Source organism: Rosa rugosa, chromosome 1 (genome assembly GCF_958449725.1).
Source record: "Rosa rugosa chromosome 1, drRosRugo1.1, whole genome shotgun sequence".
Lineage (NCBI taxonomy): Eukaryota > Viridiplantae > Streptophyta > Magnoliopsida > Rosales > Rosaceae > Rosa > Rosa rugosa.
In genome coordinates, this window is record NC_084820.1 from 51,011,472 (window position 1) to 51,038,135 (window position 26,664).

The window sequence follows — 26,664 nt, forward strand, 5'->3', positions numbered from 1 at the left end:
GATCTGTATTTTGCTTCGTGTTTTGTAGAGACTTTTTAAAGAATAATCACTGATGTATACATGCTTTGGGCCAAGTACTGACTTGGTACGTACTTGTAATTGTTAATCGTTCTAAAAGATTTCTCGATCTCCTAATTTGGAAGCCAATATATATAATGAATGTATTAATAATTAATGGAATCGAAATATTCCCACAGCATGGAAGTCGTCTAAATTCCTACAGTACTCTATATTTTTCTATTTTTTTGACCAAGTTTCTATTCAGATCACCTACACATTGATATAGAAGAGTTTATCAACTAGTGGCCAAAATATAAGAACTTCAAAACCAAAAGTCTACGACACGGCTAATTCATCAACTCAAATTTGTATAACCATTGCAAGTAGAGTTCGCTGAATGGTTCATTAGTTCGTTATTAAAATTATCCACGACTAGAGTTTGTCAATGATTTTAAAATATATAATATTATCCCGCCATTTTTAACTGGTTCTTTCTCTTCGTCTCATTCTATCATTAGGTTTAATTACTAATTATTCAAGAATATTCAGTAATTTATTAATTTCGTATCTTCCAATTAAGCACCCACTTGATGAAACCACCTAGATAGTAGACCTGTAATTTTTATGTCAAGTTGCATGTGTAGGGTTGGCGATTATATATTTATATGTATATTTTTAAAGTTCGCGGATATATGCTGCCTATCATTGACTCAAATTAAAAAAAAAAAAAATTTAAATTATTAAGAGAAAATTAGATAAAAACCAAAAAACAAAGCTCCTATTAAGAAAAATCCATCCCTATATTTTCTTTTAATCTACACCCAATTCACATAATTTTTTTTTGAATCAATCCATCAATGATTGTATTACTCAAGCCAGAATGACCATTACATACCCCTCCGCTACCATTCAAAGATAGACAAGAGGTTGTGGAGGTAACACACGGTACATAGAAACTAGACCACTCATTAGACACTCAGTGCTCACTTATTAAAGCAAGCCTATTGACTATGATAACTCTAGACATAGTAATAGGCAAAGTTCAAAACTAGACTTGTTAGGTTCCTAATACAAAAAACTAATTGTAATTAGACAAAAGCTAAAAACATAGGATTGGATCAAGGGCCAAAGCCCTAGTCCAAATTTAAACCTAGCAGGCCAAATATCAGAAGCCCAGAACTCAAGGCCCAGCAGGATTGATGGCCCATTCGGTGACGTCAGCGAGGCCAGTGGGTGACGTCAGCCGCCCAGAAGCCAGACAGCTGCACCGATGCAACTGCACCCGACTCCAGCACCACAAAGCCGCCACCGCCCGATTCGCCGCCACGAAGCCGCAGGACCTTGCCACCTCGAACCATGCTTTCGCACCACTCGATCCAGCACCCACGACCCAGGCCGCCTTCCATTCCGCAGCATCCGACACCGTCAGCGAGGCCCACCGAGCCTGTGCAATCACTCCCCCGCGACGTCGACCGAAATCTGCTACCAACCCCACCCGGAAAACCTCGAGCAAGGAACCTAACGTTGGGAGCCCCAGTGAATAGTATCAATCACCCCGTCCGGCAGCAGCCATCTAACGTCAGCCAGGCCGGACGCCAGGGCGCCGCCGGACGAGGAAAGATCTCGCAGTCGAATTCGGCTTTAGGGTTTTCTAGAGAGAGAGAGAAAAGGTAGCAAGCCCCAATTCACATAATTGAACCTTCCTTATAGGTTTTAAATCTATAATTAACATTTTTCACATTTTTTAGTTTGACTTTTTTGCCCTTCTGATTGAATAAATAAAATATTCTTCAAATATAGCTGTTGACTATTTTTTGAATTTAAATATTTAGAATTTAATACAATCAATTTAATCCTTGATTTTTCTCTTATTTGAAACGATTAATTGCCTTAATTATCCTATATTTCTTCCTTTCCGATGTGATCTATATATTTGCTATTGTGTATCATTAGATTCTGTTATATTCCTATTATATAAATATTTCTCTTTCTCGACATGATTAAACATCCTCTCATTAAGGTATGTTATTTTGCTTATCCGTTCTAATAGGTGTAGTTATACAATCATTCCATATTCATTAATTTTCTAAAATGGTCGAGTTAATGTAATTAGCCCATGTAAAATGTACTTGATGTAGATTGATTGCTTTAAGATTTTTTTTTTCCGCCCCTACATTTTTCTCCACATAGGTGCCTGATTCTATGAGGTGGTCAAGGACCACATAATAGTTATGTGTAACTGTAGAGTTTGCTTAATATATAATTATCTGTTAATTTTGGCACATTGAATAATTTTGAATGTGCAAGAGTTTTTGCACTATAATTTAGCAAACTCATTATTATCATTCATTGTTTTACAATTGAAATTGAACTTTACAATATTAAGAAGTTTATTTCTAATATCAAGATAATTTAAATACACATTCTTTTTGAAGGAATAAACCTAAAAATTTATTGAAATAGGGACAATGAGTACAACCATAAATGATGTTCATCCAGTATTGAAATAAACAATTTTAAATTTATTTTTACAATTGAAATATAAACTTTACATTTTCGAACCTAATATAAAGAACATTATAACACTTCATCCGTCATCTCGACTAGCACTTTGCAATGTAGTCTTCATAAATCTCCCAACTACTAGTGCCCTGCATGTTGTGATTCCTTATACAATTGCAAATTACCTTCATAGATCTATTTGAAAGGTAAAACTCTATTAGGATTTATATACATATATCCAAAATATAGGTATATTAATTGTCAATACTATAGGTTATGGAATAAACAACCTATGATATAGAGTCACACAAATAATTTAAAACTACAAAAACAAACATCTAAATCATAGGTATTACATTTTAAAGCAATCTAAGTATCAGGTAATTAGAAACAACGATTCTATTTTGAAGGAATGAAACTAAGTTTTGTACCAGATTCATAAATTGAAATTTCTAATTACTAAAAATCCATCCAATTCAAGCTTTACACAAAATCAAAAGATTAACAAAGATATTATACTAAATAAATCTGATGAATAGGTAATTTGAATTACGAATATGATATATATACCTATTTGAAAGAAAGTCTCTAACCCATAAGAAAATGATGAAATAAACTTCATGAATAGGTCGTTTGAAATCATCCTTTGAAATCATATGCAACTTTGTGAAAGGTCTCCACCCAAAGAAAAAATGACGAATGAATTCACCAGAAATATATAGGAAGAAACATACCAAAAATTCATCATTATATGATAATAATGACATTAATGTAAACACCTAAAATTAAATACTGATAAAAACCTAAAGTGAAGGTAATACCAACAATAACGTCAATCAAACTCCATAATATTTGCTAGATGATTTTGACTATTAATCCTATTTAATAGGTGAATGAGGAATTTGATAATGGCAGCTTCAGTAATTCTTAACAACATTGGGTTTTAATATTTACCCTATTTAATAGATTTTTTTATTTTGAATAAACCTAATTAATTGGTTTGGGTGTATATTAAAACACTCTTATGGATGAGTTTATTCTAAAAGGGGTGTGTGAATTTGGGTGTAGAATCAAATTCCACAATTATTAATATACACTTAAAGATAAAATATTTGTTGATTTTTTTTTTTTTAAATAGGGCTGGTGTGGCTGTTTTCAAGTTTTTATTAATGAAACTTCATAATACAAGGGGTGACAAAGAGTTTGAACCCCATATTACAATAAACATAAAGAGAACATCCCGGAACAATACTAGAAGTCTCCACTAAAACTATATACAGATTTGCTCACCTAGGCTATGTTTGTTAAGCAGTATTGGATGGGACTGGACGGGCTTATCTATTATAACAGGAGTTATCCCATGTTTGGCAACAACAGGGATTCGATTAAATGAGATTATGCAGTCCGCAAGACACTCCCAACACCTTCTTACACAGCGACCTCAAAATTCACCGGACTGTGGAAGCAAGTCTTCTACAGTGCTGAAATCTCATTCTTAGTCGCTCTTGACTTGAGCCTCATCGTTCTCACTCACTTGCTTCTTTCGTCTCAGTCTCATTCGACTGCTCTTTTTCAGGTTTAATTTCTCATGCTCTATCTCTTGTGTTGATTATTGTTCACTCTCCCCTTCCAACGCTCTCTACCTTCTTCTTTCTCTGTCAACTGTAATTTGTTTTATAAAAGACTATGCAGTGATTACCTTGTAATACCCCGAAAAATCCAAATTAAATTCTGTGGATTTTTAGAAATGATTTCACGATAGTGGGAGCGAGTACGAGGCTCGGAGGAATTGTGGAATTAGTTCGAACGATTAATTTTCGAAAAACGAACGTTATTTAGGGGGTCTCAAAAAGTGACTTTTTATACATTGGGAATTTGGGAAAACTTCCTTCATGAAAGTTGTAGAGGACATTAAACCGAGTGCGTGCATATGTGGTACGTAAAAATCGGAGTTCGTATGCGAAAGTTGTAAGCAAAATATGAAAGTTACTGTTTATGGTAGATTGGTATAAATTTGAAATGTTACTGTAGCCAGGTAACTTTTCTTTCTTTTCTCTCTCCTTCCCCCGTGCTCTCTCAGTCTCTCTCTTCTGCAACTCTCTCTTTCTCTCTTCTGCAACCTCCTCTTTCACCACCTCTAGACCACCAAATGGCGAGCTGCGAGCATCGATAGACTCGTCTCTTCCTCCTTATCACGCATGTGGGAGTTGTTTACGACGATTTGGCCGGAAATGTGGAGATCGAAGCCAACATTTTTACTGTAGCAAATTAGTCAACGCCGATTTCCGGCCACCTCCAGTCATAAACCCAGGTCCATTAGAAGCGCCTTAAGCCGCTCTTCATGCTCGCCAAGTCTCATAACCCAGATCGAAGCATGGAGGAAGAAAGCATAATTGGAAAATTTCACTGTACATCGGAGTGCTTAATTGTTCGGCTACTTCAAGGTATTTTCTGACTTTGTCACAGTTGAGAAAGTGATTGGAAATGTTGAGATGATGCTGTGGATGAAATTTGGTGGCCAGAGGAGGTGGTTGACCGCCGCGTTGACCGCCGTTGACCGCCCACTGACCGCCGCTTGTGGCGGCGTATTCGACCATATTTTGAGTTTTTATTATCTAGGTGATGATCTACGCATCCTTACGAGCGTTTTGATATATTACAAGGTCATTTTAGAAAACGTTGATAAATAGTGAATTTATGTTTTGACGTTACTATTTAACGTTTTTACGTTTTATCTTCGGTTTACGATCTGTGAGGATCTGACCATCGGTTTTACTTCAAATTTGGATATGATGATCTTATGACTGTCCCAGTGGCTTTGTGTGGTCATGGGCGAAGATCCGACCGTTGGATCTTCGTATAAATGTAAAACAATGATTCGGAAGGCGATTCGTGAGAATCCGACCGTCAGATTTTCGTATAATTTTATGGAGATGTTTGTTAGAGTGATTCAAGAAGATCTGACCATTGGATCTTTGTGATAATTTTGGAGGATGATCCTAAGGGCGATCCGTGAGGATCCGACCGTTGGATCATCGTATAATTAGGATCCGACCGTTGGATCATCGTATAAATTCGATCTGACCGTTGGATCATCATTAAATTAGAATCCGACCGTTGGATTTCCGTATATGTGTTGTTGATGAATGATTGCTAAGTTAAGATCGTATCTGACTAGGTGATTGACGGTTTGAGTTGGTGGACGATTGTGGATCGTATTTTGAGCTGAATTGAAGACGCAGCGGGATTATCGAGGTGAGTAAACCTCACGTGGTTCATATTACGAACCCAATATATTTAATTGCTTTATTTTGCAATCATATGAACTATTGTTGGTGTATTAGACATTCCTGTGTGAATGTCTGTATATATATTATTACGTGAAATAATATGTATTGTTGGAGTTGTGTTGAGTTTATTGTTGAGAAACAATATATTGTGAGAGGTATTGAGTTTATTGTTGAGAAACAATATATTGTGAGAGGTGTTGAGTTTTATTGTTGAGGAACAATAAATTGTTGTGATCTGTGGAGATCACTAGGTCACGAGGTGACCATGGCATCTATTAGTGAATCACGCTCTCGTACCGGGCTGGTGGTTATTAATAGTATTAAATCGTAATCACGTCTGTGGCCGGACGAGTGGTTACGTTCAGTTAGAGCTCTAGTCTGTCTGCCAAATGTGGAGTGACCTTATGAGTGAAATTGAGAGTAACTCATAAGTGTCAATATATATATGGTAACCTTATGAGGGAAATTGAGAGTAACTCATAAGGGTCTATATATATATATGAGTCTGTCTACCAAATGTTGGGAAATCTTATGAGCGAATTTGAGAGTAACTCATAAGTGTCTATATATATATATGAGAGTGAGTGATCTTATGAGCTAAATTGAGAGTAACTCATAAGTGTCTATATATATATATGAGAGTGAGAAAGTAACGTGGGTTTGTGGTAGTCTTGAAATCTAATAAATCAACAGTTCTTTCTTGTTTACTCATACTGGCTGTAAAAAGCTTACCGGGTTTTGTGTTGTTGCAACTCCCGGTACACTATTCAAATTGTGTAGCGGGTAATCCTACAGGACAGGAGAACCAGGACGGTGATCGTGCGGTTAGAGCAATTGTTAGAGTTTTACGACAATTGTAAGTTGTGAGGTGTGTTATGCTCATTTGAGCTTTATAATATATTGTGAGAGTGAATTGTAATAATGAACTCGAAGTTTCGAGATTTGGTTTTTTTGTAATTGTAATTATTCAGGTTTCGGATTTGAATTTATCATTCAAAATCCGGGGCGTGACAGTTTGGTATCAGAGCGTAAGGTGCATATTTGGTGATGTGTCAATACCTTCCGAGTGATGGCCCGTCTGCAGCGGATCCCCATCGTGTGCTCTTTGGTATTGGCTAAGTCATTGGGTATGCGTGAGTGTTGGGAGTTGTTTAGGCCGCTAGGTCGTTTAGGGAACGTGAATACATTCCCTATAGTATTGACTTGGTTAATATGAATTTGTATTTGACTTATACTGTGTTTTAAGTGTTATACAAGTATTAGCCAAGCATACTATACTCCTTAGGTGATGGATATTCGAAGGGGTTGTACTTAGAACCTTACAGTTGTCTTGTAGGTTCGTATGAGAATAAGTTCAGTGGCCGCGAGTTACAATCCTTGAGGAATAGGAACCTCTTGATTCAACTCTGTTAAGTCAACGAGGATTGTTTTATGGAAATGAGGTTCTTTTGATTGTTGAAGTGTTTGGTTGAAGGCATGGTCTGGACCTATGCTCGTCTGTAATGTGGATACGAGTATTAATCGATGGTAATTTTGCCTTTTTAAGTTGGATATACTAATGTTCTTGAATAGATTCTTGACTCATGTGGAGTTGTGAGTAGTGTTGCGGTTAGGGAAGGAATTATTGCGGTTACTTCTTCCTTGTGCTTGTAAGTTGTTAAGCAGGGTTTAAGGTGCGAGACAAGAATTTTATTTTGTGCTCGATGGTTAGAGAGGAGAGACCATTGTTTTGGGTTGTCGTTGAGTACTATAATTCCTTCAGAATCAGGATTGTTGGTAGAATTGGAATTAGTAGTAGTTTTGGTGATTCTGAATTTGAATTGAGTTCGCGAGATGTGTCTTATATACGTGGTTGATGTTACTTGCATCATTTTGGAACGATACGTTACGATTCACAAGGAAAACTGGATTTGAAATTTATTCATTTGAACACCATGGGTTGATGACCTGACCGTGACTTGTGAATATAGTTTGTTCAAGTGAATGAAATTGAATTTTGTGGCCTTTGTGTGGTGAACTAGTTTTCTTAAGTTTTGGATCGTAGTATGGAGATGGGCTGCAGTGAATGTGAAGTTGTTGTGTGTTTTAAGTTTAAGTAGGCGGGACACTTAAAGTTTTGCAATGGAGTTGATTTTGGTGTAATTAATTGGGAGAGTTAGAATCAGTTCTTGTGAATGATGTTGGATGAGAGTGTGTGCCTTTGGTGATTGATTTTAGGTGTTATAGTTAAACGCAATTTCGGATATTGATTTTAGTGATTTTGTTAGGTATCCATAGTGGTTCAAGTGAATTACTATGTGATATGGAGTTTGATTTGATTTCTGAATCGCTAAATGTTAGGGATTGAATTGTGGTGAGTTTTTGTTGAAACAATTGATAGATGGAATTATCGAGATTCTATAAGAGTTGTAAGAGTAACTCTAAAAACGTGGGTTTTTCCTAGCTAACTCAGGATGTGTTTAGCTTTATAAATCCCTAATCCTATCGATGAAATTGTTGTGTTTGGTTTGACTCAGAGGATACTAGCTAGACCTCGATGCGACTTAATTGATTGTTGGATTCTTTTTGAGTGATTGTTTTTATTGCATCATTATGAAAGATGTGTGCAGTAGAGTTGTTTATGGTTTTGAAAACAGTATTGGGTGACCAAGGTTCGATCCTTGGTGTTGTTGTTGGTTAAACAAACAGGAAAGAAAACATGCACACCATCTTATTGAGTTTATATTACAAAAAAAAAAAAAAAAAAAAAAAGCGAGGACTATGCTATACTAAGCCTAGTCAGTAGCTCCGGATGGGTTGAGGCTGAGCTCAAGAGAAACGTTTGAGCCACTGTGGTAACCGCCTGAGCCACCAGAATAGTAACCAAAAGCGCTACCTTCCTCGGAAGTAGCCTTCAGGTTACCAAAGACGTCCTCGCCGTGCACGGGGAACAGAGGAAGAGTTTGAACCTCCTGGTGATCTCCTCCTCGTTGTTGCAGGGATGTTTGTCCTCCTGTTGTGCCAAAAGAGTTGTACTAGTATTAGTGTTGAAGTGTGAGGAAGAATATGAAACAGAATTTAAATCAAGAAATCCTTCATTACCAGTAGAATAGGTGGAACCAAAGTTGAGATCAATGGATCTACCATCATCAGTAGAACTAGTGGACCCAAAATTGATGTCAATGGATCCACCAGCTGGCCCAAAATTGATGTCGATGGATCCACCAGCACCAGTAGAACCAGTGGACCCAAAATTGAGATCAATGGATCTACCAGTACCAAGAGAACTAGTTCTCATGGGCACTGGAGCAGCCTGATTACACCTATTCATCTGCTTCTCTCGAGCCCTGACGTTCTGGAACCAAAAGTAAATGTTCTTACCCTCAACATACCCATACTGGTTCAGCTGGAGACAGATCTCGTGAATCTGCTCTGTAGTTGGGCACTTAAATCCCTTGACATAGTAAAGATCCTTGAGGATTCTTATTTGTTCTGGAGTAGGAATCCACCTGGTACGGCTTCGCCAGAAATCCATGTTGGCACTACTTCCAGCTGCTTGGGTGTTTCCTCCCTCCTCTGTTGGTTGCTGTTGTTGTGGTTCCATTTGTTGCGGGGTTTGGAGCTCCATTAGTTGCAGAGTTCGTGGCTCTTGGGTCATGGGGTGAGAGGATGTGGAAATCGAGGAATACATGGTTTAGTGTTTGAGGGAGATTTTGTTAGAAGGATTGGAGTTGTTGAACTGGTGATTGGAGATCTGAGATTCTCAGAGGAAAGATGAGATCGAATCTTCAAATGGAAGAAAAGATCTGAGAAAGAAGGATTGAAGATTTGGAGGAAAAGATTGAAGATCTGAAAGTTCAGAGGAAAGATGGGATTGAATCAACTAGATGGGAGAGAAGATCAGAAGAGAAGGATTGAAATTGATGAAGAAAGGATTTGAGTTTCGAGAGGAAGGCTGCAGAGTTTGAGAGAGAATGGCTGGGGAAAATTTCTTTTCTTTGGTGTGAACAGTTTTTCTCCAGGATGCACCTATTTATAGAACGAGGTTAGCAGATCTCCACCGTTGGATGGACGATCTCTGAGATTCAATCCACGCGTTGGATTAAAGTCGCCCCGAAACCCGGAAAAGCTGTTGGCGCGTGGAGAGCGTGTAAGGGGACCGAGGGAATCTCGAGGCGCTGTGGCAGACAGCTGTAGCCGAAAGCAGATTTGACTGCCGTAAATCACGGAAGGGATAAGCCGTGACACAAGTGGGCCGTACTTGGGCCTGTCTCGGATCAAGGCATCACTGTAGCTGTGGGTGGAGGCCTGATGGGCCGAGTTTCAGAAACAGTTTTGGACATGATGGGCCGAGTTTCTGAAACAGTTTTGGATGAGTTGGGCCGGATTTCTGTAACAGTTTTGGATACGTTGGGCTGGGTTTCTGCAACAGTCTTGGATGTTTTGGGCCGAATTGTTTAAACAGTTGAAACAGTTGGTTTAAATAAAAGGATTTGTATGGATAATAACGTGAGCAGCCGTGCTCGAGTGGTTGAGTGTACAGTTCGTGTACAAGAGGTCTGAGGTTCGAACCTCGCCTCTCGTTTATTTTTATTATGTTCGTTTATGACATAATAAGTATAAAATTTGTACACATTATATTAAGCACAGCTTGTGCTCCAGTGGTTGGGGGACAAAGGTTTCGTGCGGCAGGTTGAGGTTTCGAACCTTGCCTTCCCCGTTATTTTATTTATGTCGCTTATGACATAATAAATATAACACGTGAGCATATATTAATGAAGGCAGCTCTTGCTTCAGTGGTTGGGAGCAAAACCTTCGTGTTCGAGGTCGGGAGTTCGAACCTTACCTCTTACAAATATTTTTGGATCTCGTATATGCTTGATATACGGACGTGTATACGGTATGTACGGTATACATACGTATATACGGTCTGTACGGTATGTATACGTATATACAGTTGTACAGTATGCATACGTATATACGGTCTGTACGGTATACATACGTATATACAGTTGTACGGTATGCATACGTATATACGGTCTGTACGGTATGCATACGTATATACGGTATGTACAATTTCATACCGTAGCCGAGCTGGAAGTTGGTGGGCCGATTGGTAGGCCCAAATAGTAAGCCCAATTGTTCGACCCGATTGGTAGGCCCAATTGTTCGGCCCGAATGGTAGGCCCAAATGGTAGGCCCAAATGTTAAGCCCAATCGTTCGGCCCGAATAGTAGGCCCAAATGTTAAACCCAAAGTGGTTTGGGCCGGTTCGAAATGTGGATGGTTCGGTTTCTTCGGCTCAATTGGCCAGCCTTAATGCTTAGCCCAAGGATTGAGCAAGCCCAAGTCATCATCACTGGGTCACATGTTTTATTGGCGTGCTTTGGAGAATGATTTGTTTTGAGTGATGCTAATTGAGTAGCGAAACGCTTTGTGGGAGTGTTTACTGTGCTTGTATGCCAGTACAGGGTGAAGATCTATGTGAGGATCTATGAGATAATCTCTGTGAAGATCTAAGTAATGATCTATGGGATGATCCATGTGATGATTTTATGTAATTGATGTGGAGTGATGTTGAGCAGTTGTGTTGTGAGTTTACGTTTGTGATGAAAGGATTTAGTGGCCATAGGAATGTATTTTTATACAAAGGGCTGAGGCTTTGTAGATTACTACAGATTTGGAAAAGATGGAGATTCTATAGTTAGGTCAACCTTAATCGAGAGGAATTGACTTACGCTTAAATTTCGGGACGAAATTTCTTTAAGGAGGGTAGATTGTAATACCCCGAAAAATCCAAATTAAATTCTGTGGATTTTTAGAAATGATTTCACGATAGTGGGAGCGAGTACGAGGCTCGGAGGAATTGTGGAATTAGTTCGAACGATTAATTTTCGAAAAACGAACGTTATTTAGGGGGTCTCAAAAAGTGACTTTTTATACATTGGGAATTTGGGAAAACTTCCTTCATGAAAGTTGTAGAGGACATTAAACCGAGTGCGTGCATATGTGGTACGTAAAAATCGGAGTTCGTATGCGAAAGTTGTAAGCAAAATATGAAAGTTACTGTTTATGGTAGATTGGTATAAATTTGAAATGTTACTGTAGCCAGGTAACTTTTCTTTCTTTTCTCTCTCCTTCCCCCGTGCTCTCTCAGTCTCTCTCTTCTGCAACTCTCTCTTTCTCTCTTCTGCAACCTCCTCTTTCACCACCTCTAGACCACCAAATGGCGAGCTGCGAGCATCGATAGACTCGTCTCTTCCTCCTTATCACGCATGTGGGAGTTGTTTACGACGATTTGGCCGGAAATGTGGAGATCGAAGCCAACATTTTTACTGTAGCAAATTAGTCAACGCCGATTTCCGGCCACCTCCAGTCATAAACCCAGGTCCATTAGAAGCGCCTTAAGCCGCTCTTCATGCTCGCCAAGTCTCATAACCCAGATCGAAGCATGGAGGAAGAAAGCATAATTGGAAAATTTCACTGTACATCGGAGTGCTTAATTGTTCGGCTACTTCAAGGTATTTTCTGACTTTGTCACAGTTGAGAAAGTGATTGGAAATGTTGAGATGATGCTGTGGATGAAATTTGGTGGCCAGAGGAGGTGGTTGACCGCCGCGTTGACCGCCGTTGACCGCCCACTGACCGCCGCTTGTGGCGGCGTATTCGACCATATTTTGAGTTTTTATTATCTAGGTGATGATCTACGCATCCTTACGAGCGTTTTGATATATTACAAGGTCATTTTAGAAAACGTTGATAAATAGTGAATTTATGTTTTGACGTTACTATTTAACGTTTTTACGTTTTATCTTCGGTTTACGATCTGTGAGGATCTGACCATCGGTTTTACTTCAAATTTGGATATGATGATCTTATGACTGTCCCAGTGGCTTTGTGTGGTCATGGGCGAAGATCCGACCGTTGGATCTTCGTATAAATGTAAAACAATGATTCGGAAGGCGATTCGTGAGAATCCGACCGTCAGATTTTCGTATAATTTTATGGAGATGTTTGTTAGAGTGATTCAAGAAGATCTGACCATTGGATCTTTGTGATAATTTTGGAGGATGATCCTAAGGGCGATCCGTGAGGATCCGACCGTTGGATCATCGTATAATTAGGATCCGACCGTTGGATCATCGTATAAATTCGATCTGACCGTTGGATCATCATTAAATTAGAATCCGACCGTTGGATTTCCGTATATGTGTTGTTGATGAATGATTGCTAAGTTAAGATCGTATCTGACTAGGTGATTGACGGTTTGAGTTGGTGGACGATTGTGGATCGTATTTTGAGCTGAATTGAAGACGCAGCGGGATTATCGAGGTGAGTAAACCTCACGTGGTTCATATTACGAACCCAATATATTTAATTGCTTTATTTTGCAATCATATGAACTATTGTTGGTGTATTAGACATTCCTGTGTGAATGTCTGTATATATATTATTACGTGAAATAATATGTATTGTTGGAGTTGTGTTGAGTTTATTGTTGAGAAACAATATATTGTGAGAGGTATTGAGTTTATTGTTGAGAAACAATATATTGTGAGAGGTGTTGAGTTTTATTGTTGAGGAACAATAAATTGTTGTGATCTGTGGAGATCACTAGGTCACGAGGTGACCATGGCATCTATTAGTGAATCACGCTCTCGTACCGGGCTGGTGGTTATTAATAGTATTAAATCGTAATCACGTCTGTGGCCGGACGAGTGGTTACGTTCAGTTAGAGCTCTAGTCTGTCTGCCAAATGTGGAGTGACCTTATGAGTGAAATTGAGAGTAACTCATAAGTGTCAATATATATATGGTAACCTTATGAGGGAAATTGAGAGTAACTCATAAGGGTCTATATATATATATGAGTCTGTCTACCAAATGTTGGGAAATCTTATGAGCGAATTTGAGAGTAACTCATAAGTGTCTATATATATATATGAGAGTGAGTGATCTTATGAGCTAAATTGAGAGTAACTCATAAGTGTCTATATATATATATGAGAGTGAGAAAGTAACGTGGGTTTGTGGTAGTCTTGAAATCTAATAAATCAACAGTTCTTTCTTGTTTACTCATACTGGCTGTAAAAAGCTTACCGGGTTTTGTGTTGTTGCAACTCCCGGTACACTATTCAAATTGTGTAGCGGGTAATCCTACAGGACAGGAGAACCAGGACGGTGATCGTGCGGTTAGAGCAATTGTTAGAGTTTTACGACAATTGTAAGTTGTGAGGTGTGTTATGCTCATTTGAGCTTTATAATATATTGTGAGAGTGAATTGTAATAATGAACTCGAAGTTTCGAGATTTGGTTTTTTTGTAATTGTAATTATTCAGGTTTCGGATTTGAATTTATCATTCAAAATCCGGGGCGTGACATACCTATTGTAATTTGTTTATGGGTTGTGATATTTTACGGATTGATTAAGAATTTGGTGTCTGGGTAGTTTGATCTGCTAAGAAGTATGATCAATTTCATGACTGGGTTTATTGATTTTGATGTTGGAATTGCTATACGTTGTTGAGTTAGAATTGCTATACATTTTCAATTCCTTAGTCCTTACAAATTGGGACAGTTCAATCTTCTCATAGGCAGTTTGTCTTCTTTACGTTTCACATTGTATTGGGTAATTTTGTTGGTACAGGAATCCGCCATAGAACAAATTGCCTTGTTCTGCTGAAAGTAAAGTTCCTCCACTTAGAAGCAGGACTTTCTGGAAGGCTTGGCTAACAAAAACAAATGAGATTACCACTTGTGTTCTGTCAATTTTAGTTTACTGGCTTGTTTATTTTGTTGTGTTTGTCAAATGTAGTCTAACATTCACTACACATCTATTCTAAATTCAACTGAAAATCCTTAATTTTCTTTTAAATATATTGAGAATAATTCAACATGATATTTTAAATATATGTGTGAAGGTACTCAGATATGCCTGGTTTATGAACAAAGGAGTGAGTTGAAGCATAGGAAATTTGAAACCCATTGCTGATGCTTTTTTCCTATCAGATTTGGCATGCAGGAAGAGTTTCAAAGAAAGAAGAAAGAGTCTCAAAGAGTGGTAATACACCTTCATGAATTCTCTTCCATCATAAAAAGACCTGTAACCATAATTGAAAAGTTAGACCATAGAAGCATCAGGAATTAGATGTAAACTTGTTAATACAACGTGAGGCACTTGACTATCTGTAGAGTGAAATATACAGAGCAAGTGCATGTAGAGTGAAATATGCATCATAAGATGTAAACCGTTCTGTATGATGGTATTGCTGTTCAATATGAAATAAAGATTATGTGAGGCGCTTGACTATCTGTTTCTTGTAATTGAGGATCCATTTTTTTTTTTTGGAGTCCTCTAACTGGTTGTTTATGTAATTGACTCTCCAAGCACATAGACCTTGCTTGTTTATTGTTTGTCTATGCTATTCTTGCTTTGTCTCTCAAGTTGGTTTCTTTTCCATAATAAAATGGGTCTTTACAAGATAATATTCTCAGACCACGACAAGCTGCTTCCCTGCATTGCTCTTTCAGGCAGTTCTCTGCCTTTTGGGTTGTTATAGCCAACGAAGCTGTAAAAGTAGATAGCATAAAGTTTTGGAAGGAATTTGGACCTCCTTTGTTCAACGAGTATGTATTAGCTGATTTGTCTGGTTGATGAATAAGGGTGGCTATCTACTTTGCAGAGGCCATTTTGACCCTTTAGGATGCCTTGTATGTCCACATTTTATTAATGAACTTATTTCCTATTGATAAGAGAAAAAAAAAAAAGGTGCAAAACTACATTAGAAATATTATCTTTTATTAATAGATAACTTTTTGCTCAAAAAAAAAAAATATTGTGGTATCCAAAATTAATTTAGTCCAATATGCCATCAAACATGGGATATCACTATTGTGATTATTCTGCTCTTTAGTCCTACACTTACCAAACATGGGTCAGGTATTAGTATAACATAAGCCAGGCTAGTGGAGTCCTGGATTGTTATAGAAATTAAGGTGGGGGATAATAGTCCTGTGAAACAAACATAGCCCTAAGGGACAGTTTTTAAGGGACTGTGAGGGACAAGTGAATCTGATGGCTGAAAATAAATGCACAGTTTTAAGTTGTTATAATTTCTGCTTTTATATTTAATACATGTGGTTGAGATGCATTTGTCTCTCACAGTCCCTTAAAACTGTCCCTTAGGTGAGCAGGCCTTAAACTATATATTCTAACAAGCACCAACTAGCAAAGAGTTGTGTCACATTTCCACATTCAAGTTCCTAATATTCTTTTGTCACATATCAATATTAACAAAACCTTTGCTTGGTCACTGATGTGTTTAGGAGTAGCTCTGGGAATATTTTGACTCCCTCAAACTTGAGAGTATTCAGTGCACCTGACAGCTGGATAAAATTAAGTACATTTTTGTGTTGTTAAGAAAAATGTTGCTTATATCAATGGCTGAGATCTGCTGGTACTTTTGTTATGGTACTAAAATTGGATAAACTGCATAATTTTTATTTACTGATTTGTGCACAACTGTAGGGTGGGATCTTAAAATTTATCTGATTTTCTGGAAGTATAGATCTGCAATGGCTCCTTTTCAATCACATCATGGGTCTGATTTATTAGGCTCGAACTTCCTAATGCTATAGCCACTACTAGAATAATGTCATTAGACATCGCCACTATTAAATCGGTCAGGATTGCACCTGATGTTAAAAATCGTTCTAACATCAGTTTGTGAAAAAACCGATTTCTATTGTTATTATAGACATCAGTCCCTAACTGAAACGATGAGAAAGGTTTTGTTGGAAAATTTTTAAAAAATGCGGAGGGACTAACTTTAAAAAATTTGAGAACGCGCGGGGACTAAAATTTCATTCCCCCCCAACACTTAGTATTTTTTCCGCTTTCTCTAAAATTTCGAACCCAGACCTCCAGGACCTCCTTCTCCAAGCTGACCTGCATCGACTCCCGATCTCCTTCTCCAAGCTGACCTGCGTCGACTCCCGACCTCATTCTCCAACCTAAGCCTACTGGAGCCGCCTCCAACCTGACCCCGAGTCCCCGACCTCGCTCTCTGACCCCGAGTTCCCCTGCCTCGCTCTGACCCCGAGTCCCCGATCTAGTTTTCCAGACCTCGAGCTTGAGCTCCGATCTGACCTCGAGCTTATTAGCCGACCTGAGCTTGTCATTCTCCAACGTCTAGTCTCGTAGGTCCTCTCTCTCTCTCTCTCTTCTCTTGGTTACCACCAGTACTGATTTTCTGTCCGGTTTTGATCTAAAGTTCAGTCTTTTTTGTTTAATTCTTGTGTATTTGAGTTGGGTTTGTCTTTGAATGGCTTAAATGTGTGGTATTTTGAGCTGGTGCATGTTGATTGTGTTTGATTTTAGTTCTTGCACATGTTGGTTGTCAATCTGCAGAGGAAGATCGTAGATTGAAGGTTTTCAAGAAGGAGTGGTTTGAAGGCAAGGACTGTCTTGACATTGGCTGCTATTCTGGGGTTATCACTATACAAATCGGTAGTTATTCTTGCTTATAATGATCATCATTGTGTGTTATGAGTTTATTAGCTATGGTTTATTGTAATTTTCCTCTTCTTCTAGTCAAATGGAAAGAAGAGCATCAATCTGGGTATTTGATTGCCCATTCTGTTCTTTTTGTCCTTCCGAATTCTCATGCATTGGTTTGTTGCTTTTGTTATAGTGGTTTGATGCTGTTCTTTGGTTTTCATTGTAGTTGTTTGATGCTGTTCTGCATTTACCTTTTGTTATTGTTTTCAATTTTCGGTTTGTTATTCTGGAGCTCTGCTCTTGAAGTCATTATTATTAAATGAAATCTGTATCACTGAAAATTTATGTTCAAGTGAATTTGAAGCAATCTGTATCTATGTAGTTAGATGTAGGCAGTTAGGCATTTAAGCATTCATGACAACTGTTTGATGTTTTATTGGATGTGTTGAATTGTCATGTAATTGCAGCGGTTAGTCAACATTGCCTTATGATCACCCAAGATTGCAACCCCCTGAACCTTCCACCCTAAACTCTAAACCGTGAATATGAGCTATTGTTTTCTGAATTGAAGTTCTTTCAATACTGTATACTGTGCATGTTTTGCACAATGAACAATACTGAGAAACATTAATTCAGGAGAATTTCAGACTTAAGGTTTAGAGTCAGCATACTTGAGTTAAAACTCTGAACCTAACTTTTCTATTCTCAAGTACCGTTGAATCTATTTGGGGTCCAATCACTATTACATTGGTTTCTTTTTCATTGCACAGGTTATTCATGAAAATCTGGAAATCATGTTATCACTTTCTTTAAGGTTGATATTTAAAAACTTCATTTGTTCTCAGATTCTCTCAACCCATTGATGGAGTAACTTATATATGGTTTAACCCATTGATGGATAACATGCAGTAACTTATATATGTTTGGACTTTGGAAGAAGCATTAATAATTGTGTTTGAATGGAGTGTGTTTACTACTTGGCCATTTTGATTGATATATTTTTTTTTCTTTTTCAAAATGGGTTGAGAGAGAAGGGAAGCAGGATTAGTTTAGTGGTTTACATATTGAGAATGGTTACTGTGGTATCAATACACTATGGTGCTTTGTTGGTGGAAATTGGGGTACATATGGTTTAACCCAGTTTTTAACAGAGCAGTGGTTGTTTTGGATGTTATGGCAGGATGGAAGGCCGCGATGACTGGTGGGGCCGGGCTTACTGATGGCAGCGGCAATGTGGAGGTCAAAAGTGACTCAATTAGTGAAGGGAGTTCGGATTTTGATCTGGAATCAGATGGGTCACTGCCCTTTTACATGCTTGATGCTTACGAAGAGTTCTATGGACCTAATATGGGCACTGTTTATCTATTTGGGAAGGTAAACATGACGAGTTTTATGTTATAACACTTATTTTGCGTTCTTATTAATGAATGTTTTGCAATTCGTTTCATTTCTGAAGAGTTATTATCTTACAAGCTTAATCATATCAACCTATTTTATAGTTGATTCATTGTTGTGATGTAGGTTAAAGTAGGAAGTTCATATCAGCTTGAAAAGGATGCCGAGGACTCAAGGATTTCACCCACAGATTTTCGTAAGAAGCTGCATGTAGGTTTTTTCTTCTGTATAAGCTTGAATATAGATAAAATTTAGTTTGGCCTTGTCTTTGTTTTTTTTTTTTTGGTTGCTACTGTTGATGCTCTTTTCTACATCATCAGGATGCGGCTTCAGAATTAAAGAATGAATTAGCAAAGAAGTTGTTGGATCTCAATGTATCAGCTTTTAGCATGGCACCTGTCAAGGTTCGCATACTCAATAATTCTGATATTTCCAATTGTGCGTTGACTCAGTTATGAGAAAATAAACTTTTTTGGAGGTTCATAGTACTTTCATGTTCTTTCTTCCTCTGTTGCTCACTTTCTGTTATGTGAACACTGCAGAGGAACTATGCTTTTGAGCGATCTGACATACCTGCAGGGGAGAATTATGTACTGAAGATCAATTATCCATTCTGGGTATATAACTCAACCAGTATGAAATCAATAGGGTTATTAGGTAGCACTAAAGTGACCTTCAATCGCAAATCAACTGTATTACAGCTTCTTGCTCATAGATGTTTGGAGTTTCATAGGTCGTTGCTGTTTAACGTTGCCTGTGAAGCAGAGATGCATAATGCAGAATGACTTGATGATTTATTAAAGAAACTTTTTGACTCAGTTTCTTATGAACATTATTTGCACTGGTGCAGGATCCACCAGTATCAGCAGATCTAAAAGGAGAAACTTTTGGTGGGATACAGGGAGAGAGAGAGAGAGAGCGAAGGGACTAGAGGAAGAAGAAGAGATTCAGCAATATATAGACAGCGATGGTGATTGCTCATGTATTTTTTTTTTCTTTCTCTAATTGGGCATTGATTTGGGTCAAAGCTTCCGACGAGGATTACCAAGAGTTTGAGTCTCTTCATGCTGTCAACATCAAGCAAGTCTACAGAACTGGGTTTCACTTTCGACCTCCCGGCCACTTGATTAACGGTACTCAATTCTGTTGATTTCCTTACTGTCAACTAACCACTAATATTTGTTTAATTAAATCATAAAGTAGTTTCTCCGTTTGGTCCATGCACTACGTTTTTCTTTGCAATTTCTTTATTCATGTTTAGCAAGCTGAAATAAAAAAATAAAAAAAAAGTACATAATAAGAAGATGAGAACTTTATGTTATACCCTTAGTTTATATTTCTGTAGTGGTATTCAATCAATTCAAAGTAGTTCTGCTGTTTAATATAAAGTTGCAGAAATTGAAGAAAGCAATGCTTTAGCTCTTGCTCTTGCTATATTTCCACATTGTAGGCTCAAATGCTTGGGATCGAGAAAACTTTGCCAAATGTGAATTGTGAAATTTGATGATCATCGACTATTTTGCCTTGCAGGGACTGAACCCAATCTGGATCAATTTTGAGTGATATTGGTGGGATTTCAGGTATGTCAAGTCCTAACTAATATACCAGCACATATTTGATTTTAAAAAGGGTTGCTTCTTGTGTCAGGCTTTTTCTTGATGCGTACTTCGGTACTTGCATGCTAAAGCTAGCATGCTTGACACTCTTGTTTGAGCCCAAAAGTAATTTTGGCAATATCCTTCAGTGGATCTAGCACAGCGGGCCGATACCTGCGGCCCAAAAATAAACATACTTGGTTTTGGGTTACGACTCCGCCTATTCCGGAATCCATGAGGAGAGCGAAGTCCTATTGGAATCAAGTAATAGAGATTGACTAGGAAACTCCAGTCAATAATCCTTCTACGACAAGGAGCGGTCGAAACCCTAGGTATATATACCAGGTTTCGAGGACAGATTAAGGACCTCTCTAAAATCAATCAATCCCAGCGATTACAAAGCCTCCCAGGAGCAAGCCTTCAACCTCGTTGAAACTCGGTGACCGCGATCCAGTCCCAGTCTCTCCAAGAGCCGACTGCTAGCATCACCAGACCAACCCGGCGACCGTACTTCCAGTCCTAGTCTCCCCAGGAGCCGACTGCGAGCGCAACCGCCACCGTTACTACCAGCGAAGCAAGGGTAACGCCCTCGCAACCCAGCGAAGCTAAAGTCACGCTTTAGCGCAACCCCGTGTTTCTCCCAACTTCCCAGTGATTGCTCTGCTTAGTCTACAACACTAAGTATCGATTCGGTGAACGCAAGAGACCACAACCAAAGTCCTTATCCGTAAGGCAAAAGTCCTTTTCTGAAAGGCTAAAGAAGAACCCTGTGATGAGGTTGGTGCTCTCCTCGTCCACAGCGCTTGAAGAAGAAGTCAGGTCAAGGGACTACCCCAACGACTGCACCCCGCGGTGCTGGCACGCCTGCGCAATCACTTGCTCAAAAGAGACAGTTTGCAAGCCAACTGGTTTTGGAGCCAAACAACTCTTCTGAACTGTTACTAATTCCTTATGCCTTACAATATCTCAAATTGACTGGTAGAAGCGATGAAACTGTAAGTACTTTACCAAGTAACAAGAGTTATGGCAATTAGCTTCCCAATTGTTTTCTTTTCTATTTCAGATAAGTGATTTATTTATTGAATTATAGGTATTTGTAGTGGGCGGTAAAGGATCGGAAAGGGTATACCCAACAACAACTTGACGAGGTCCGCATTGAAATAGCCGACTACTTACAGACTCTGTTGTAGGTTCTGACCAGTTTCTTGATTTTGAGTTAGTTTTAACTAACTTTTTTGTAGCAATTATGAACAAACAAGAATACTAATTGCTAGGCTAGCCTTGTAGTATATAGGTGCATATATGAATTGGAGTTTTATTTTGCCCATTTTGTAAACTGTTAAGGATGATGAATGTCGGATATAATACCCCAATTTGCAATTTATAATCACAGTTCTATTTTGTGGACAGAATCCTCTTTATAGAATGTGATGTGTAGATATAAAGTTGAAATTAGTTTTAGCCATAAAAACTGATGTCCAGTAATACAGATACATCAGTTCTAAAATGAAAATTGATGTTACTAATATATCCAGACATCGGTTCATTGTTAAAAACGATATACTACCAAGTGCCAGACATCAGTTCTGAAATGAAAACCGATGTTACTAAAATATCCAGACATCGATTCATTGTCAGAAACGATATACTACTGAGTCCCAGACATCAGTTCCGAAAGGAAAACCGATGTTACTAAACTATCCAGACATCGGTTCATTGTCAGAAACGATATACTACCGAGTGCCAGACATCAGGTCCGAAATGAACACCGATGTTACTAACATATCCAGACATCGGTTCATTGTCAGAAACGATATACTACCGAGTGCCAGACATCAGTTCCGAAATGAACACCGATGTTACTAACATATCCAGACATCGGTTCATTTTCAGAAACGATGTCTTTAACAGTATTACTCATCGGTTCTTAAATCAATAACGATGTTAAAACTCAAACTTGTGTTATATAATCTATATTTCTTTAAGCTTTAAATACAATAAAATGTGGGTTTAACAATAGTAAAGCATGCAAGTTTGTTATCATTTAAACCTATTTACATCGGTTTATTATAAGGAACCGATGTCTACCCGAATATTAGACATCGGCTAAAAACCGATGTCTGCATTTTCCGGATCTTTCTCATCACCCACAAAGACATCGGTTGGGTTTTTGTTTCTCATCGGTTTTTGACCGATGTCTGGGGCAATAATTCTAGTAGTGAGCTGGATTAGAAGTGTGGATGATTGATTGTAAAGATGTCTTAGCTGTGATGAAGCGTTAACTCCGGTGTTCAATGGCAGGAGTATGTTTAAGAATAATGCATTAGCTCCGTTGTTTAACTTGACCACCCAGTTTCTAATGTTGGATTTGGTTTCTAGATGGCATGTGAGGGGGTTGTTGCGAATGAATTTTACATCGAAAAGGTGAAAAAGAACTATGGTTGATGATTGATTTGATAGCAATTGTAACAAGGTACGTATTTTGAATAGAATATATCTCACATCTAACTACATGTGGTTAACTTGAGAACAATATCAAAATTGTGTTAAATGATAGTAGAATCCGTGAGCCGTGAGAAAGTGTTTTGTGGAACTCCTGTGAGAAATGGAAGGATGATATTATTTGCAGGGGCTGTGTACAATATTATATACCACCTTTGTGTAGTGGTAGTAATGTAGTATACAATCTAGAAAATGTCAAAAACGAAGCACTTGGAGAATGGAGGCACTACAAAACTGTTACTTCTGAATGAAGATGGTTAAAGGGTTTCTCCTTCTTGTTGCCCAAGTTTGTTTGCTCAAAAATCTAGAGGAGATACATATATCTAGCTCCTAAATTTTTATAGATCTCCACTTGTGTGAGCAAAATGTAACAGTGTGTTACGTTCTTAGCTAAACAAACCTTCGCTAAGGGTCCACGTTGTTGAGAATGTGTATAAATATAACTCCCACATTAGAAAAATATAACTTTGCTTATGGGTTTATAAGGATTTGGGCCACTTCATCCATTGCCAATTAGTTTTGGATGTGAACCCCAGATTACTTTATCATGGTATCAGAGCGGGTTACCCACGTGTTTGGTTTCAGCAATGGCCACACGTGCTCACCGTCACCCAATATAACTTGTCCACGTGTATGGCTTGAGAAATCGTCACACGTGCTGGGGCGTGTTGAGAATGTGTATAAATATAACTCCCACATTGGAAAAACATAACTTTGCTTATGGGTTTATAAGGATTTGGGCCACTCCATCCATTGCCAATTGGTTTTGGATGTGAACCCCAGATTACTTTATCATGGTATCAGAGCTTTGGCTCTTGATCCTGTGGACTATTTCATACTGTAGAAGTGTTCGTCTACTTTCTAGCTTCCGCATTTGAGCTTCGTTGTTCTTCATCAGGTGAAAAACTCTAGAATTGCGATTTCTGCTTCGTTTATGTAAATCAAGCTCATCGATCTCATCCTAAGCTTTATCTTTGCCATGCTTTCTACTGGTGAGCTCAATTCTCACTACAGATCGCCTATTTTCACTTTGATATTCTGGATCTGAATACTGTAGTTGTTCCTTGTTGTCCATGCATCATCTTTAATCTGTGAAGCGTGATGATATATTAGCTCATAAGCTGTGGAATTTGTGATAACATAATAGATTGATAACAAGTGACTCCACCGTACATATTTGATTTTGGATATGGATTGTGGAGGCTCGATTGTCTAATTTTTCATGTTGAAGGGATTGTTATTCTATCAGGCCTAAACTCAATCATTCTCTTCGTGTGGCTTGCAAATTCATGGTATTATCTTTTCAATTCACCTAGTTTACTGGTATTTGGAGTATCTACAATGCTATACATCTGTGTTGTTGATGGATTCTTCCTACATATGATGGATGCTGCTATGATTGAAAACTTGCATTGATATGTGAAGCACTGAAGCTTTTGGAATACATAGTAAACAGAGTTATGATGATTGGTGATGTTACTGAGGATTGGATGGTGATGCTTAAAGACAAAGTGTCAAATAAAGGAAAACAAAGTCATGACGTTGCAAGCCATTCGGTGGCTTTGAAAACAAAATTTTTATAATGTTTGGTGGTAGTCAAAATCAAACAAAATTTTGGTGATTAGTGAACTTGAAATTTCATTGATTCATTGTGCATGGAGTTGGACAATTGATTCATTGTGCATGGAGTTGGATAATTGGACATAGTTACTTTGTTGTCAGCAAACTAGTTAAAGCATATATGGCTACTAGTCAAACTCCATTTGAGATTTATATGTTGCTTAGTATGATGACGAGAAGATTGGATTACAATAACTTCATTACTTGGAGCTACCAATTTCAAACTCTTTTAGAGGGACAGGACCTCTTCGGTTATATTGATGGCAATACTCCTTGTCCTACAAAGTATGTGATCACTAGTAATGGGGAAGTAACAGGTGAGATCACTGCAGCCTACAAAATGTGGAAGAAAATAGATAAGGCTTTGCTTAGTCTTCTTGTTGCAACTCTGAATGATGATATTATGGATATTGTTGTTGGAAGTAAATCCTCAAGGGAAGCATGGATGTGTTTACAAGAAAGATTTTCCAATGTTTCCAGAGCCAATATTATGAAGTTAAAGACTGATATTCAGACAATTAAGAAAGGAAGTGACTCTATTGAGAGGTACCTGCTCAGAATCAAACAAACTAGAGATCAATTGAGTGCTGTTGGAGTTACTATATCAGACGAGGATATTGTGGTTCTCACTTTAGATGGTTTACCTGATGAATATGCTATGTTGAAAATGGTTATTCGTGGCAGAGAAACTCCCATCAATGCAAAAGATTTCAGGTCTCAGTTGCTGGCAGCAGAGCAAGATGTTGAAGGGTTTATGCATTCTTCTTCTAGCATGAGTGCTATGCTTGCTCTAGGTCGTTTTCAGAATTCACAAGGGAACAACTCTAATTCCTTTTTTGCTGAAGGAGATGATAAAGAAGGTTACAGAAGGCAGTGGTCCAACAATGACATAAACTACAAAAGGAGTTATCAAGGGAACTCATGTGGTGGATATTACAACAATGATAAGGGAAAATCCTATACATGGAAGTCTACTGCTTGGAATGGAAATTATAAAAGTGTAGGAGGTGACTCTTATAACAACTTGAATGGTGGTGGAGGCTACAAGAATCATTTTAGGTTGTCTCTAGAGTGTCAAATATATAGGAAGAAAGGTCACACCGCTGTAAATTGTTGGTACAGGAATGACATTCCTCTTGATCATCTCTCTAACTCTGTAGTCATTTGTCAAATTTGCAGTCTGAAGGGACATGCTGCTCTAGTCTGCCATCATAGGTCAAACTACTATGCCTTTCAAGGAGCCAAATCATCTTCTACTCTTACTGCAATGATTGCATGTAATACCAATGGAGCTAGTTCTTCCGGTGCTTCTAGTGCTTCTACTTTTGCAAGTGGTTTTTCATCTGTTGTACCATCTGTTGGTACTGATTCTTCCTGTCCTTCTTCTGCTACTTTACACAGCATGATGCCTTTTCTTCCAATCAGTTCTGCTTCGAGTAACTCTCTTGACACCCACATTGGAGTCTCTCCTGCTGTGGTTGATGGGGGAGAACAGAATGTGACAAATAATGATCATACTGATGCACAGTTGAAGGTGCCTCGTGAACCTCAATACCTTAGTAATTGTGTTGTATCTGCTTCTATACATCACAATGTTAATATGATCCCTGGAGTGTCAAGTGTGCATCACTACAATACATCATCTACTGATGCCTCCGCTACACACTTTGGATATGCTATGCCACAAAATACTATGATGTCAAGCTCTGGATTTGCCATTGCTAATGTTCCTACAAATCATCAGTCTTCATACAACTCTGGTGGTCCTACATTTGGTACTTCTTCAGCTCCTAATCCTGGATATGTGTTGAATAATGGTATTGGTAATGATATTTTTGCTTGAACTTTTTCTGCCCAAGATCAAGCATATAATCAGCATTCCATGCTTACCAGAGCCAAAAATGAAATTGTCAAGAAGCTGACATTATTTCAAGAATTTTGTGCTTATGATGAGTCTGCGTACTTCAATGGCGTTACTTGTCAAGAAAAATATGCAAAGGATTTAATTCATAGAACTGGTAAGGATACATCAAGAGCTGGTATGCAAAGCATTTTCCCGTTGTTAGAGAAAGAGTGCAAAGGTATGATCGGTTACTTCAATATGTTCCTACTACTGAGCATACTGCAGACATTCTTACTAAAGGTTTACACAAGCCCAATATTCAGTACACATAGCTCTAATCTCAGTGTGCTTAACCCCACTGAGATTGAGGGGAGGTGTTAACGAGTCAACCCTGTGACTGGTCAAGATTTGCTGAAGAGTGAAATGTGCTGATGTGGCC

The 26,664-nt window shown here is 38.3% G+C and overlaps 1 protein-coding gene and 3 long non-coding RNA genes across 6 annotated transcripts; all 4 read left to right on the forward strand.

The window, feature by feature from the left end:
• Window positions 1-3,800: 3,800 nt before the first annotated feature.
• On the forward strand, window positions 3,801-15,080 carry LOC133725320 (uncharacterized). The gene is made up of 2 exons (XR_009854355.1): window positions 3,801-4,078; window positions 14,418-15,080. It is a non-coding gene; the product is annotated as an uncharacterized LOC133725320 (long non-coding RNA).
• LOC133740337 (uncharacterized) lies at window positions 4,489-7,977 on the forward strand. The gene is made up of 3 exons (XR_009861145.1): window positions 4,489-4,946; window positions 5,681-5,757; window positions 6,573-7,977. It is a non-coding gene; the product is annotated as an uncharacterized LOC133740337 (long non-coding RNA).
• On the forward strand, window positions 11,910-14,109 carry LOC133707645 (uncharacterized). Its single transcript, XR_009845250.1, has 3 exons — window positions 11,910-12,292; window positions 13,027-13,103; window positions 13,919-14,109. It is a non-coding gene; the product is annotated as an uncharacterized LOC133707645 (long non-coding RNA).
• A 1,581-nt stretch (window positions 15,081-16,661) lies between the features above and the next one.
• On the forward strand, window positions 16,662-21,661 carry LOC133740342 (DNA polymerase alpha catalytic subunit-like). Of its 3 annotated transcripts, none has more exons than XM_062168295.1 (9): window positions 16,662-16,973; window positions 17,181-17,279; window positions 18,451-18,644; window positions 18,792-18,875; window positions 18,986-19,069; window positions 19,208-19,282; window positions 19,516-19,798; window positions 20,196-20,245; window positions 21,351-21,661. In XM_062168295.1, exons 3-7 carry the CDS (start codon window positions 18,465-18,467, stop codon window positions 19,594-19,596), a joined length of 504 nt encoding a protein of 167 aa, XP_062024279.1. In that variant the 5' UTR covers window positions 16,662-16,973; window positions 17,181-17,279; window positions 18,451-18,464; the 3' UTR covers window positions 19,597-19,798; window positions 20,196-20,245; window positions 21,351-21,661. The 3 variants fall into 3 exon arrangements, with proteins under 3 accessions (XP_062024279.1, XP_062024286.1, XP_062024271.1); XM_062168302.1 differs by lacking the exon at window positions 21,351-21,661 and adding an exon at window positions 20,313-20,372; XM_062168287.1 differs by lacking the exon at window positions 21,351-21,661 and having other exon boundaries at window positions 16,662-16,969; window positions 20,196-20,366.
• The last annotated feature ends 5,003 nt before the right edge of the window (window positions 21,662-26,664 follow it).

Excerpts from the sequence above, each read along its gene's own strand:
- LOC133740342 (XM_062168295.1), top strand. The coding sequence starts at position 18,465 with ATGACTGGTGGGGCCGGGCTTACTGATGGCAGCGGCAATGTGGAGGTC. Across the intron at positions 18,645-18,791 it reads CTGTTTATCTATTTGGGAAG|GTTAAAGTAGGAAGTTCATA; the intron begins GTAAACATGACG and ends GTTGTGATGTAG. Across the intron at positions 19,283-19,515 it reads AGATCAATTATCCATTCTGG|GATCCACCAGTATCAGCAGA; the intron begins GTATATAACTCA and ends GCACTGGTGCAG.